Source organism: Artemia sp. Qi Xiang Cuo, chromosome 12, assembly GCF_049724085.1.
Source record: "Artemia sp. Qi Xiang Cuo chromosome 12, ASM4972408v1, whole genome shotgun sequence".
In the NCBI taxonomy this organism is placed as follows: Eukaryota; Metazoa; Arthropoda; class Branchiopoda; order Anostraca; family Artemiidae; genus Artemia; species Artemia sp. Qi Xiang Cuo.
Window position 1 is genome coordinate 51,070,000 of NC_142805.1, and position 16,708 is coordinate 51,086,707.

Here is a 16,708-nt window from a genome sequence, read left to right on the forward strand (position 1 = left end):
GTGATTGAGCATAAAGTCAATGTTTCAAACAGATCTAACAAAGCATAATTACTCAGCTACACTAGAATTTTATCTCTCACTTTTAGTTATAATTTTGTAAGACTAATAGACAAATACAAGACCGAAGTGCTGTGAAAGATATGATAATGTTTCAGTTAAAGATGAGAGCAATCAACATAACAAAGCCAGATGATTTATAGACATTTTAGAGCTTTTAGCAACTGCTGAAATATCTTAGCCAGTGCTTAAGATACAACATATGTAGTTCATGAATGGAACGGTCGAGTTTTGTTTGGAGTTTTGGTACTTAGAAGCTATATAAAAAGAAGTAAAAGAGGTAGAAGTAAATTGGTAGATTATATAAAAAAGGTAGTATATAAAAAGAGGTAGATTATCATAATTCTTATTAACATCGGCAAACTCAACCACTGAGCCGAAGCTCAGGTCAGAAGGGCCCGTTGCTTCGACGCCCCAAAATAGAACTAATCCTCAATTTTGGGGCAAAGAGCTGATATTTTACCCTTCCTTTTCATATACCTGGCCTGCTACCAGACTTTAGACTCAGCGGCAACATCTTGCAACTTAACACCCAACTGGTAAAACGTCTTCAGATGGCATATGACCCCGGCTGGACATTTTCGCATTAAATCCTTTCTAGTTTTCTTGGCCATCTGACATATTTGTAGATAGAAATCATAGTATAATCCACTTACTGTGTCTTTTATTATAAGCTTTGCTGAAATAAAATATATAAAATACTGACTGTCTAATATTTAATTGTCATTTAGAAAATAAAGTCATTTGAATCAAATTCAGAAGACGAGAATGATGCTGATATCGAAGCGGTTTCAAGAGAATCTATTGGAAAAGAAATGATTCGAATTCAAGGCATTACAAAGAACTTCAAAGAATGGGGAAAACCTTCCGTGAGTGCTGTTAGAGGAATCGCCCTTAATTGTTATGAAGGACATATAACTGCAATCTTGGGTCATAATGGAGCAGGAAAAACAACGCTTATCAATATGCTAACAGGTAATTTTTAGTGTTTATTATATATTTTTTGAGAATTCTAAGAGGCATAAAAATGCCAAATGACAATCCAGACTTAGCCTCAAAAAAATCAACACTCCAAAGATCGCCTAATGAATTGCTTATCCATTTGAGATGAAAAGCACATAGAAGGTAGTTGGTATTATGCTTGTATTTCTTCAATCCATGGCTTTAAATTCTTTTAAAAAAACTTTTTTGACTGGTACCTATGTCTTAATTCTCAAGTGTTCCTTATTTTACAATTTTTCTAAATGTTTCTACTCCTGAATTGTAAAAAATATTATATAAAGGTATTTATTTACTTAAAAAGTATATAAAATAAATTTGTTTATTTACCTTTCTAAACCTATATTACGCAGAAAGGATACGAGTAAAAAAAAAAGAAAAAAAGAAGAAAATTCTAGCTACCCTACGCTAAAAATCAGACGGCAATAGGTGTGTTCATTAGTCTATATCCCATCTGTTGATGGGCTGTCAGAAGTTGAGGATCAGTAGTAGAGTATACCTCTTAAATAACTTAAGATTGGTGCGCTTGCTTCTCAACAAAGCCGAAATTTCGAATGAAAGTTCAGTTTGGCTAGCCACAATACTTACCTCACATATTGGTACATTATTGACAAAAGCTTCCTTGGCTTTGTAATACCAAGCCGGAGTTCAACACCCCAAAAAAATTCTCCGAAAACATCTCCACGACAAAACAACCCTACACACATATATAAATCAAGATCAGTTTCTGTTTTGCACCTAAATCTCTGATAGCTCGTATAGCCCTCTAGAACCTGGAAGAAGGGAGGGTCTCTATATACCAATGTGTGAGGTAAGTATTGTGGCTAGCCATACTGAACTTTCATTCAAAAGTTCGGCTTTGGCGTCCCCAATTACCTCACAAATTGTTACATTATTGACAAAAGCCTAGATTCCAACCGATTTGGTGGTGGGTTCCTAAACAGCTAATATATAATTTATTTTCAAGCTCAAATATTTCAATGCATAACTATATAATTGTCTGAGCCGCGACGAAATTTAGAGCATCAATTCGATCTTCTATTTCATGAAGGCAATGTTGTCTTGGTGTAGTCTCCGAAGACCAGCCAGCAGCACACATTGTATCAGCAAGCGGTACAGATTTTGATAGCACCCACGACACCGCCATGGATCTTGTGTCGTGTGCTTTCCCTTTTTTACGATCTTCTTTTGCTGTATCATGTGCCATAGTTAGGATCTGTATTATCCAAGAAAAAATAGTTCCCACTGCCACTTCTCGTGGTTTTATCTTAGAAAAGGGAAAGAAAAATATCTTCCTCTCATTTCTAATCGCCACGTTAGCCGTTCGCTTTGCGTATGTCGATAACATCCTCACTGGATACAAGACTGGATCTAAATCTAGCGCAGGTAAAAGGATAGGAGAAGGTATCTCATGGGGCTCTCATGCTATGGTAGTAATGAATACCGTCTTGAAAGTAAGATCTTTGATACTGATATTCAACAAGTCAAGAAATCGTGGGGATTTTAGATATTTTAGGACACGGCCCAGATCTCAGGCAGGAATATCGTGTTGAGTTCTCGATGCCTCGTACGAAAAATTCTGTATCCATTTTCGTCAAACTAGTATCCTTACTGATATCTATTCCTGTAGATAGAGCTAGCTTTCTGCATACTGCTGTTTTATAACCTTCTATTGTTGATGGTGCAAAGTTTTGACTAGTCTTTAGATGTAACATAAATTCTGCTACTGTCTGGGTCTTGGCTTCGAGTGGATTAAACTTCCTTTCACTACACCAGCCCACGAACACTTGCCACATTCCATTATACAGTTTAATTGAGGATCTTCGCCAGGGCCGAGCAATTGCACGGGCTGATTCCTTAGAAAATCCTGTGTTTTCGTGTCCACGCTCGATATCTGTCAGTCTTGTAAATTTAGATTCCTTAGTTTTGTGTGGCGCAGTTGACCTTGCTGGAGGAGATCCGCCTGATCTCCAATGGATATAAGCAAGTATATTAACAGGTTGAGAAGATTCGTGGACTATGCTTGGTTAGGCCATTTCGGAGCAATTAGCGTTGTTTTGGCAGTTCACAGAATTCTGAACCTTCTCTAGAACCTTTGGTATCAGGGCAAATGGAGGAAAGGCATAGCTGTGTTTGTCCGACTAATCATGGACTAGGGCATGTGTGCCAATTGCAAGAGAATCGGGAACTGGTGAAAAATACGCGTCGATCTTCCGATTCTATCGAGTACTTTTTTGACACTGCTCTGAAGACACTCTCGTTGAGACTCCATTCCGTGGACAGACCTTTTCCTTCTCATGACAGTGTGTCTGCTACTAGGTTGAATACCCCAGAGATGTGTCTTGTCGTGAACTGAACGTTCAGGTCATCGTAATCTCGAAGAGTTTAATGAATTCCTTATCTAGGGAGAAGGAATGGGTTCCGACCTCTTTGTTTATGTAGTTGAATACTGTCGAGATGTCTGTCGCTACTATGACTACTTCGTTTCATAGCTCCTCCGCAAAGGCTTTGATTGTGTTTGTTACCGCTTTCATCTCGAGGCAATTTATATGAAGAGATTTCTCTTGTGGAGACCAAGTCCCCGAAATGTACCAATGTGTGTTCTCTAGATACCCACCCGCCCGTAAGCTGAGCTGTCGGTGAGTATTGTTTTAGAAACAATAGGGGGATAGAGAGGAAGGCCTTGATTCAGCCAATCTTTGTTGAGCCATGGTGAAAATGCCTCTTTCATCGTAATCGGGATGTTTAAATCTATGTTGTTCCACGACCTGTCCCACAACTGGAGTATTAGTAATTGACATTTTCTGAGATGTAGTCTGTTGAGAGGAATTGCTCTTGAGCCTACATCAATGAGTCTAATTTACTTCACCAGTTGTCTTACTGAGGTATGTGATTTTTTATGGAACTGTCCTGATTCTATAAATCAAGTTGTGAATATTTTCCGGGGTTAGGTATACCCTCTTTACCTCCATGTCTACCGGAAATCCGAAAAATCTGATTCGTCGCATAGATTACAATTCTGATTTCTCGCTCAGAATGAACCCAAGCATGAGTAGGAGAATCATAATGGTCCTTATATTGTTTTGTACAACTGAATTTTGGTAATTGTGCAGAAGCCATTCGACCATGTAAGCATACACTTGGATGGCTTGAAGGTGGCAATAGGTCACGATGGCACCTACCACGCAGCAGAACATGGCTGGACTTGAGGATAGCTGAAAGGGCTGGTCTCACTTTGAAGTGATAGATTTTGCTTTTGAAGGTGAATCCTAACCTCTTTCTCTGAGTCAGGTCCTTAAAGTCGGAGGAAAACAAGAAATACTTCCCAGAGATGATGATCTCAGTTCGTTTCTAATCTCCAAAGCCAAGTCAGGAAGTATCAAGACAGTGTCTCTTCTCATGAGCATCAAATTTGAGTACGTTCTAGAAGAATATTTGAAATATGTTGCTGACATCTCTTGATAGATTCACAGAACTTCATCAGTTTTGGGATAGTGTCAGGAGAGAAGTTTTATGCCTTTAACCTTCTTATGACAGCACCTAACATGAGGTCACTGTATGACAGCATGCTCAGAGCCACTCATGTGGGAGACTCTAAGGTCAAGAAATTACTTTCTGTCAACTGATATGAACTTTCTGTCCTCTACTTGTCCGGTTGGTGACAACAAACTAAACTTTGGGCTGACGTTTGGCGCCTGTGAAGTTAAAGGTGCGTCGTGACATTTTTAAGCTCTCGCTCCACCCAGGCTGTCGAGAGAGTCAAGGTCGTATCTCATGCCCAAACAGACCTTACAACCAGGACAACCGAATAGGCCTTACAGGCCTTACAGACTTAACAACCAAGGAATTATGACCTTATGTAATGCCAGTCTGTACGCCCAAGGCGTTACGACCTTATGTAATGACGGCTTGTCAACCCAAGGTGTTATCACCTTATGTAATCAATATTATACCATACCATAAATACTGATTTTACCGTACGCAAATGATTAAAAATACAATTTACTACAAATAAAACGAAAAAAATTCTCCTCTGTTATGTTTTGTTCCTTGCTTTTAGCATACCATCAGGGTGCCAACTTCCAATACCTAAAAAGGGTATAAATCAAGGCGTCTTTACTGAAAGAGTCTTTGTCTTTACTCAAAGAGTGCAAGTCAAAAACAAAGAATTGCGCACGTGGTGATAAATCTAATTCTCTTTATAGTTAAAAGAAAATGCTTTGATAGAAATTTGCATGTGTTAACTTTATCTCCGAATTTTCCCAAATAATTTGAAATGAACTATAGCTGACTTCACTGTAGTCAAATCAAATACCCTAACGTAGAAGCCAAAAATTGGTGAACACATTTTTATTTATTTATTATTATTTTTTTATTTATTTAAACAAATACAGTATATTTTGCAACCAAAAATATACCTTACAATAAATCAAGGGGCAACTATATTTATCCAACTGTAAAATAATTAAACTAGCTGCTGGGACTAAAATCAGCTGTAAATCTCCAGCACAACTTACTTCTTGCGAGAGACAAGTCTAATAGCCGACGCCGTATATGTTACAGCCTTATGTAATGGTGTTCAGTACACACTAGGGCGTTATAACCATAAATAATGACAGTCTCTAGGCTCTAGGCGTTATAGTCTTTTGTAATGAACGATATGTACGTCCTCGTCGTCATGACCTTATGTTATACAATCATTATTAAGCTATATAATACGCTATTATATGAAATCTTAAAAACAATCAACAATTATTAGATATGGGTACAATTCCCAATCAATTGAACTAGCTAATTCGCAATTTGAACATTAACCAAAATTCAATGTGAGTGGGTCATTAACTATTAAATATTTGTTTGAACCTATTAAGGGTCTACATCCATAAAATAAAGAAATACATCTGCCATCAGAAGCAAAAGGCTCTAAAGATGGCTTTGCTTAAAATGTAGGCCAAAGTATGACCATATGTAAATATACCATTTTACAATACCCACGTCATTAAAATACAAATAATTATATGTCTCCAAAACAAAGTAAACTTCAATAAAAATTAAAATACGCAGAATATAATCCCAAAAAAGTCACCATGGATAGGGTTTTTCTGTTGAACTCCGTCCCTTGCCCACCAAACAGAAACTGATCTTAATTTTAGATATGAGTGTAGGGTTGTTTTGTCGTGGAGATGTTTTCGCAGTTTTTGTGGGCGTTGAACTCGGGCTTTGTATCACGAAACCGAAGAAGCTTTTGTCAATAATGTAAGAATGTGTGAGGTAATTGGCGACGCAAAAGGCAACATTTTTATAGCTAGTGTCTAGTATTAGTTTACCCAAATATAATTAGCTTTACTGTCAAATTTCATTAAATATGCCAAGCCCAGCCACGCCATGTGGAATGTAAAGCATAAACGTAATTTGTACTATTTAAAATTAAAAGGTTGTCTAATTATTGTTGAATAAAAACTATTTTTGGATGAAAGTAAAGAGCCCCCTAAACCTCTGCTCCTTATCCCCTCAAACCTCTGCTCTTTTCATTAAAGTTTTGTTGTGCTTTAAAAATACCACTTGTTTCAATTAAATGCTTCATATCCAGGTGAGCTGCCCGTCAAGCTGCTCATTGAGTATGCACCTTTTCTAGCTAAACCTGTGACGTCTACTATCAACCAATGCTTCAGAGAGCAAAAGTTCCCTCAGGCCTGAAAGAAAGCCTACGTCCGTGTTATTCCTAAAACAAAATACCCCAAAACTTGTGACGAGCTCCGGCCCATATCAATAACCCCCAATCTAGCCAAAGTGACCAGTCCATTTATTTACCGTGAACTTTTGTCATAAATAAGCCCTGGCCTCGACCCTTACCAGTATGGGTGCCTGAAAGGCAGTAGCACGACTCACTATTTAGTATGACTTTACCACTTAATAGTAGAATGGCTAGACAAAGGGGATACCATAGCTGATCTCCTTTTGACCGATTATCGTAAGGCCTTCGACCTGATCCGTCACATCACGGCTTTGCAGAATCTAAAACGAATGGGCGCTAGACAGACTATTCTGCCATTAGTATTGGACTTCTTGAGACGTCAACACCAGTGCGTCATTATGCTTTTCCGGGATAACATTGATGATTTGAAATCGGCTGAACTAATATATGGTATTTCTCAAGACCCCGTGCTTGCTGCTCTCTGAATATTTTCCGTCACCAACTTAATTCTGTTTTACAACAGTGACGGAGAATTCAAATCTGTGGACGATTTGTGATCCTTGCTTAGGTACCTCATATAGAAGTTTTAAATAATCCATCATTTTAATACCGGCCTAAAAAGATAAATTTATTGACCTACTTAGTACAAACGGGCTCCAGGATAATGTGAAGAAGACAAAAGTGATGGACTTCAATCCTGTAAAAAGAGATGTTGCTTGCCCCGACCACTAGTACCCTACCACGTCGACTGCAGTTGTCCTTCGTGTGACATTCAGTGACGATTGTTCGTTTGGGCCTCACGTCACGAATCTTGTGAGAAAGGGCAACTACGCGCTGCGACCCTTAACCTCACTACGTCGATTGGGAATTTTTCTATAAAGCAATTGCTGTTCGCGTAAACGTGTAACGTACGCCCTCTGCTTGAATACGCGTGCCCAGTTCGGGGGCCTCAAGTACATAACATCGATCACCTTAATTATGAACTTGAGACAGTGCAAAAACGAGCCGTAAACATCATTCTAGGAATCAAATATGTTACTTATGATTCAGCCCTCGCAGCTCTACAAATCCCAACATTTAAAGAACGAAGATTACAGCTAATGTGCAAATTTGGGCACTCCGTTCTTTCGAGTGATAAACACCGATTCCTACTAACCCCCACCGCCACAGTCAACAGAAACACACGCCATATGAATAAGCTGGAACCAATACGCTGCAGGACAAATCGTTTCAGAAATTAACTCGTTCCTTTTTTTACTAGTGTTATTAATCGTACTTACTGTATATTTATATATTGTCGTGAAGGGTAGCGTAATTTAGTTGCGGTGTCAGCCGTAAATACGACAGCTATTTTCATTAAATGAATCTTGAATCTTGAAATGGTCTTTGTGTTCGAGCACTCGTCCTTAAAGAATTAAAAAAAAAACTTCGGTTTGTGGAGCTTCCACATGCCGAAGTTTGTTTCCACATTACTTCCGAAGTAGAAGTAATTTTTATGTTACTTATAAAAAGATTTACACAACATACAAGAAAGTGGCTATCGTCCCACAGGCCCTATATTTAGTCTTAACCCAAATGAAGGGAGATGAAAGACTAATTTTGTCTCAACGCCCAGACTTTCTTCTATATTTATCTGAAGGTTCACGGAGAGTTGGAAAATTTCGCCATAAAACTGTTTTTTTTGAGGCATCAGGTGGACACATCCTCACACATACACAATGATCTACTTGCCCTTTTTCATCATTAATTTAAAAAAACTTTTTCCACAAAACAAGCTTTTCGAAGAAAAGTAAAATGCTCCACTAAGCCAAAAATGAGCAGAAATAGTCAAATAACCTTCCAAGGGTAAAACTACCGCAAAGCACCATCAATAGATAAATCAAACTCAAAACAAACAGAAATTACATTAAATAACTAATTCAAACTAAAACAAGCAAATATTAACATGAGTAAGGCTGACAACCCCCATGCCATCTCAAGACCAGAACATAATTTGCACTTTCCTAAAAAAAAAAAAAAAAAAAAAAAAAAGACCTTAGATTTTCAGTTTCATACAGATATACTGATATTTATTCCTTAAAGTTTAATAAATTTTTATTATTAAAGTAAAAAAAGCGAAAACTTTTTAAATGTACTTTGTTTTTCGTAAAGTGCAAATTATGTACTGGTGTTGAGAATGCATGGGTGTTGTCAGCCCTATTCATGTTTATTTTCTTTGAAAAACTTGTTTTGTGGAAAAGGCTTTTTAAATTAATTTTTGTTCTTTTTTTATTGACAATCTTTTTTATAGAAAAAAATATTTTATATCTTATCAGCTTTCTTTTCTATAAGAATCCATAGTTTGGCTTGCTATTTCCATGTTGGAGAAACTTTTTAACAATTTTTAATCCTGACACAAATAGTATTGTTTAGTTTAAGGTTATACCTCCTCAATTTGACCTGAAAAATAAAGCTTAATATCATGCCCAAAAAATTCTATTTATGCTCTTTGACAACCTGGATACCCTTATAATCCTTTGATTTATTTAAATTGTAAGAGCAGAAGTAATAATAGTAATAATAAGTAATAATAGTAATAATAGATAGGGCCGATACGCCCTTTTGTCAACTTACATGCACATAGTAAATTTCGATTTAATTCAGCATGCCCTTCAACATTCCCTGAAATTTTCACCCTAACACCTTTAGCGTTTTTGGAGACCCAGCATCCAACATGCACCTCTTTCCCAATAACAAAGCCTATATGTAAACAATGATCAACTTGCATAACCCAAAGCTCTTGCTCCAAGGACTTTTAGGGGGAATCACTATCCTTGGAGGCATAGCTATTGGACCTTTTAACTATTTTGAACAAAATGGCTATATCCGAAGTTTTGTAGCCCCCTCTGAAGTTTCTACAACTCCTTCCATATGAAATGGCTTGAGGAAAAATAATAATACATGGAATGCTTATCGGTTTTTACTTAGACTGCGCTATTGTGCTGTCTATGATTTATTGCTATCAAAGTTTGGTTTTTAAGAGTTTTGGTTAATATTAGCCCAAGGTACTCCTTATTTACAGTTTATCCCTGAACTGTTCAAAACTTAGCTGATTTTGAGACTTGCTGTTCGTTTTGCGGATCTATTCCTAAGTGTTTAAAGAGTAATTTTAAATATCACGTTGATGTTATATTTTTGTGGCAATGAAACAATTGGAAACTGAAAACTGCAATAAAACTTGACACGAGTAAATTGCCAAATAATAAATTAGTCTGATTATCGTAATTCATTTTTAATATGCTTTAAGAACATATTAATCACTGTTGAGTTGATCTTTCGAAAAATTTCCGGAATTATTGGCAGAATAGGCTTGAATCACCAAATGATCAAATAATAAATAAGTTTGATTGTCGTCACTCATTTTTATTGCGCTATAAAAATGTTATCGTCTGTTGTAAGTAAGAAAAATCTCATATCTCTGCAAAATTCATAGAAAATGTTACAATATGCAATGAGCCCTTTAATATGTACGAAACGCTTATATCGTTTGTAAGGGTTACCTCCAGAAATCAAAGGTTAAAGACTGGGCAGGTTGTGTTTTTTTTTATTAGCTATAATAAAGGTTATGGAAATAAATACTATAAAATGGATTTTTAAGCTATTCTAGCGTCATTTTCCATGCATAAGGATGGCTTTATAGTAATAATTTTACGATTTATTTTATGTATATATATTTTGTTTACGATTCATTTAATAGTTTTTTCTACTCTCTTCCCTTTTTCTCTGGCCACGGACCTTTTCAGGGGGGGGGGTGCTCTTTTGTGTATTTTGTGAAAATTTATCGTTCAATAAATGAAATTATTGAACAAATTTTTAAAGCCAATTTTTCTCTTCGAGCGCCCTTGTATTACAAATTGAAAATAATTGCCCAAAAAAGGAGCTTTTACTTCGAAAAGGCCTACATAGATGTCAGCATCTTCTTACAGCAGTTTCATAACGTATATGTTTGAAGGATAAGATATATTTTTTTTTTTTTTTTTTACAGAAAAGGCATTGGTTGTTGGCAAGTTAATAGGCAGCGCAATAGCGCTCCCTAAGTAAAGAACGATGTTGGCACGATGTATTATTTTTTGTTTTTTCTTTTAGACCAGTGCACTTCGTATCGAAAATGTTGTCGAAAGAAACTTCAAAAATGGGCTCATTCGATTGGAAATTGGAAGGGCTTTTGCCCTTTTTAATAGCCGAAAGTGATTGGAAGGCAACAGACACCCTTTCCACGCCCACCATATCCCAAAACACGCTCCATCAAAATTTTGAGATAGCCATTTTGTTCAACGTAATTGAAAGATCCGAAAATTATGTCTTTGAGGATGACATCCCCCCAGCCCTCATGGAAAGGGCTGTCAGTTATGCCCTGGGGACATATACGATTTATACAGAAAGCGTTGTCGTAGAAACTGCTAAAAGGGATCATTCGATTGGAAATTGATAGGGCTAGTGCCATTTTTAATACTCGAAAATGTTTGGAGGGCAACTAACTCCCTCTCATGCCCATCATTTCTCCAAACACTTTCAATCAAAATTTTGAGATAGCCATTTGGTTCAACGTATTTGAAAAGTCCGGAAATTAGGTCTTTGAGGATGACCCCCCCCCCCCTACAGCCCTCAGAGCAAGGGTTGTAAGTTGAGCAGAGCTGGGTGCATATAAGGTTTTTATAGAAAGTGTTGTCGTAGAAACTTCAAAAAGGGCTCATCCGATTGGAAATTGAAAGGTCTAGTGTCCTTTTTAATAGTTGACAGTGATTGAAGGGCAACTAACTCCCCTCTCACATCCACTATTTCCCCAAATACATCCAATCTAAGTTTTGAGATAGCCATTTTGTTCAACGTAGTTGAAAGTTCTGGAAACTAGGTCTTTGACGATGACGACCCCCCCCCCTACATCCGTCAGGGTGAGGTTTGTAAGTTATGCCCTGGGCGCATATAAGGTGCTTATAGAAAACGTTGTCGTAGAAACTTCAAAAAGGGTTCTTTCGACTGGAAATTGAGACGGCTAGTGCCCTTTTCAATATTCGAAAGTGATTGGAGGGCAACTAACCCCTCTCTCCCGCCCACCATTTCCCAAAACACATCCAATCAAAATTTTAATATAGTCATTTTGTTCAACGTAGTTGAAAGGTCTGGAAATTATGTCTTTGAGGATGACAACCCCCACAGACTTCAGGGCAAAGGTTGTAAGTTATGCCCTGGGGGCATATAAGGTTCTTATAGAAAGCGTTGTCATAGAAACTTCAAAATGGGCTCATTCAATGAGAGGGCTAGTGCCCTAATTAATAGACAAAAGCGATCGAAGGGCGAATGCCCCCCATGCCTATCATTTCCCCAAACATTTCCGAGCAACATTTTGATATGACCATTTTGTTCAACATAGTGTAAATGTCTGGAAATTATCTCTTTGAGGATGGCAACCCCCTCTCCCTTCATGGCCCTCAGGATAAGGGTTGTAAGTTATGCCCTTGGGGTATATAAGTTTTTTTTATAGAAAGTGTTGCCGTGGAAGCTTCAAAAAGAGCTCATTTGATTGGAAATTGAGAGAACTAGTGCCTTTTTTATTAGTCGAATGTGATCAGAGGGCAAATGACCCCCCCCCCCCTCCTCCACGCCCATCATTTCCGTAAACACTTCTAATCAAAATTTTGAGATAGCTATTTTGTTCAAGATATTTGAAAGGTCCGAAAATTATGTCTTTGAGGATGACAAATACCCACAGTCCTCAGGGCAAGGGTTGTAAGTTGTGCCCTGAGGGCATATAAGGTTTTTATAGAAAAAATAGTCATATAAACTTCGGAGAGGCCTTATTGGATTGGTAATTAGACGGTCTAGAGCTGTTTTCAAGAGTCAAAGTGATCGGTGGGCAGCTACCCCCCCCCCCCAGCACACACACACGTCATATTGTCCTGAAATGCATCTAATAGAAATTTTGAGATAGCCACTTTATTCAAAATAGTCTAAATATCATATAACAAGGCTTTTGGGGTTGAAACAAACCCCAGAGATTAGGGGAGAGGGTTGTAAGTTATGCCCAGGGGGTATTTAAGGTTTTTATGGAAGGGATGATTGTTTAACTTTAGAAGGGGCTCATTTGATTGAAAATTGGAATTTCTAGTTCCCTTTCAAGCGTCAAAAGTGATTGAAGGTATTTAGCCCCTCCCCTCCCATAAAACCCCTCTTTTCACCAAATACATCTGATTGAAAGTATGATATAGCGATTTTTTTTCAAAATAGTCCAAAAAACATATAATAATGTCTCTAGGGATGACAACCCCCCCCCTCCCCAGCGCCCTGGGGATAGGGTTGTAAGTTATTTTATGAGGGCATATAAAGTTTTTATGGAATGGGTGGTCGTATAAACATAAGATGGGGCTTATTTGATTTGAAATTGGAAGTTATAGTGCCCTTTTTAAGAGTCAAGGTGATATGAGAGCAAACAGCCTTATAAAAAGGGTGGTCGTATATGCTTTGGACAGAACTCATTGGATTGGTAATCATAAGTTCTATTGCCCTTTTTGAGAGTCAAAGTGATCAGAACGCAGCTACCCCCCCCCCCCCCACACACACACACACAAACACGTCTTGTTTTCCTGATATGTATCCGATAGATATTTTGAGACACTCCTTTTATAAAAAAAAAAGTCCAAATATGACATAACAAGGCTTTTGAGGTTGATACAAACCACCAGAGTCTGAGGGCAAGGTTGTAAGATATGCCCCTGGAGCATTTAAGGTTCTTATGAAAGGAATGGTTGTACAAGCTTTAGAGGTGGCTCATTTGGACGTAATTGGAAGTTCTAGTTCACTTTTAAGAGTCAATAGTGATGGAGGACAAGTAGACCCCCCCCCGACTACCCCTCTTTTCAACAAATGCATCTGATTGAAATTGTGTTTAACAATTGTCACCAATTGTTAAACACAATTGGTGACAATTGTGTTTAAAATAGTCCAAAGAACATATAACAATGTTTCCAGGGTTGTCACAATCCCCCAGAGCCCTGGGACAAGGGCTTTAAGTTATGACTTGGGGGCATATGGGTGTTTTATGGAATAGGTGGCCGTATTAAATTCAGATGGGTCTCATTTGGTTTTAAATTGGAAGTTATAGTGCCGTTTTTAAGAGTCAAAGTGATTTGAGAGAAACCTCCCACCCCCCACGCCCATTATTTCACATGACAAATATACAAAAAAATTTTTAAGACATCAATTTTTCAGCATTGTTGACAGGTTCAGTAATTATGCATAGTTGTATTAGCAGTAGTAGTATTAGTAGCAGTATGCAAATAATGTTGAAATAACACCTTTTTTTCAACATCCCCTTAAACACGCGATGAAATTTTTAACTTAATAGCATCAACCGGTCCTGAAACATTACTGATACGCCCTCTTGACAACCTATATGGGCATAGATTGTATGGATTTATTTCAATACAGTTACAATATTGCCCAAAATTTTCGCCTTAATACCCTTAGATTTATTAGTTGTAGTAGTAGCACCAGTAACTATAGTAGTAGCAGTAGGAGTAGAGCTAATAGTAGTAGTCTTAGCTTTAGTAGCAGTAGTAGTAGTAGCAGTAAGAGTAATAGTAGTAGTAGTGGTAGTAGATGCATTAGTATTATGATGCAAATATGTCTTTTGATTAGTCCAACATCCCCCACAACAAGCGCTGTAAGTTTTAATTTCACTCACGAAACTATTCCTAAAATATTGCTAATATGCCTTTTTGACAACCTGCATACGAATAGCAGGTTGTCATCCGTACAACAGATATATTCTCTGAAAATTTCACCCTCATGCTTTCATGGGTTGTGGATTTTGAGCTAGCCAGAAGACACTGTGTGTATTCATGTAATTCTGCTTCAATGGTTACTGTAACTAACGACACTAATGGCATTAAGTTCAAACTTTTAGGGAACGTTTAGAAGGAGTTTCAATTAAACAAAAAACCTATATGCATGCAGGTATTAAAGGGGCATTTAAGCACTATAGGGCATATAAGGACATAGGCAGCGATGCGCTATCATAGCTAGTAGCATCATTGATACTTTAAAGGAGCTAATTTGATTGAAAATGAAAAGTTCTAGTGCCCTCTTAAGAGTCAAAAGTGACTAGAGGGTAATCAGCCCTCCTATTTAGCTCATAATTTTCCAGACACTTCCAGTCAAAATTTTAAGACAGCCATTTTGTTCAGCATAGCTGAACGGTCTAGTAAGTATATCTCTCAGGTTATTGGGTCGGTCAACCCCCACAGTTATGTAATTTGCCCATTTTACTTAAAAATTAAAAGTTGTTAAATCAAAACACACTGTTTGTATGCTGGTTATCAATAAGACATCTCAGCAATATAACAAGAATGACTGAGGGTATTAAGTTCAAATTTTCGGGGCTACTTCTATTGCTACTTCTACTCTTAAAACTTTACTACATCAAAATAGTGCAATTGTATCGAGGCTATGAAAGAGCATAGATATAATCTTTTGGGAGGGATATTAACTTTTATTTATCAGGTCAACTAGAGGATGTATATGACTAAATTAAACACTAATATGTGTGTCATGACTTTCAAAATTGTTTATGTTGTTATAAATTGCTGAAAATTTTTCTCCAGCATATAAATAGCAGCCATTCTATAAATTTTAAATTCCATTCTTAAAGGAAAATCGGAAATATTCAAACTGTTATCTTCTTTTTCCCTGGAAAAGACAACATCAATATTAAACGAACAGAAATTAATTTAAAAAACTTTTCCCCCAAAATAAGTTTTTCAAAAAAAACAAAGAACTCTTTTAAACCAAAAATGAATCAAAATATAATCAAATAATCTACAAAGCTTACAACAACCACAAATCAGTATCAATAAATAAAAGAAAACCAAAAAGAACAGAAATTAGTACAAATTATATTCTGGCTTTTAGAAAGCATAGGGGTTTTGAACCCTGCTCATATTAATTTCTACTCTTTTTGAGTTTGACTGTTATTCATTTTAATTTCTGTTCGCTTTGGGTTTCATTTATCTATTAATACTGATTTGTGGTAGTTGGATGCTTGGTAGATTATTTGATTCTATTTTTTTTCTTTTTTGGTTTTATGGGTTTCTTTACTTTAAAAAAAAAACTTTTGTTGTGGAAACAGTTTCTTTTAATTAATTTCAAAACAGAGAGACCTAACTAAGACACTGTGTTTGGCAAAGCCATCAAGTACCATATTAAGTGAGCTAGGAAGCAACTCCATAAATTTAGATTGGATTTGTTCCAAGATTAATCAAAAAAACTTTTCCCACAAAATAAGTTTTCAAAGATAAGTAAAGAACTCCATTAAACCAAAAACGAACAAAAATAAAATCAAATAATCTACCAAGCGTGAAACTACCAGAAATCTGCACCGACAAATAAATGAAACCCAAAACGAACAGAAATTATAATAAATAACCAAGTCAAACTCAAAACGAGCAGAAATTAGCATGAGTTAGGCTCAAAATCCCTATGCCTTCCCAAGGCCAGAACATAATTTGCACTTTACTAAAAAAATATAAATGTTTTTACTTTTATAACTTTAATAAGTCAAATAATATTAACATTTTGATTGTTAAATATCAGTATATGTATACTAAACTGACAATGTACATTCATTTGCATTTTTTTTCAGCAAAGTGCGAATTATGTTCTGGCCTTGGGAAGGCATAGTGGTTTTGAGCCCTACTCGTGTTAATTTCTGCTCGTTTTGAGTATGACTCGGTTATTTATTGTAATTTCTGTTCATTTTCGGTTTCATTTATTTATCGATGCTGATTTGTGGTAGTTTCACGCTTGGTAGATTATTTTGTTTTATTTTTGCTCATTTTTGGTTTAATAGAGTTCTTTACTTTTCTTTTAAAAATTTATTTTATGGAATTTTTTTTTTAATTAATTTCTGTTCGTTTTATACGC

The 16,708-nt window shown here is 36.7% G+C and overlaps 1 protein-coding gene across 1 annotated transcript in view; it reads left to right on the forward strand.

The window, feature by feature from the left end:
• The window catches only part of LOC148946241 (cholesterol transporter ABCA5-like), a 133,365-nt gene that overhangs the window by 30,093 nt on the left and 86,564 nt on the right, over positions 1 to 16,708 (forward strand). Inside the window, exon 9 of the mRNA XM_089097644.1 lies at positions 789 to 1,032. Coding sequence (XP_088953770.1) covers positions 789 to 1,032 — 244 coding nt within the window. The remainder of the gene's footprint in view (positions 1 to 788; positions 1,033 to 16,708) is intronic.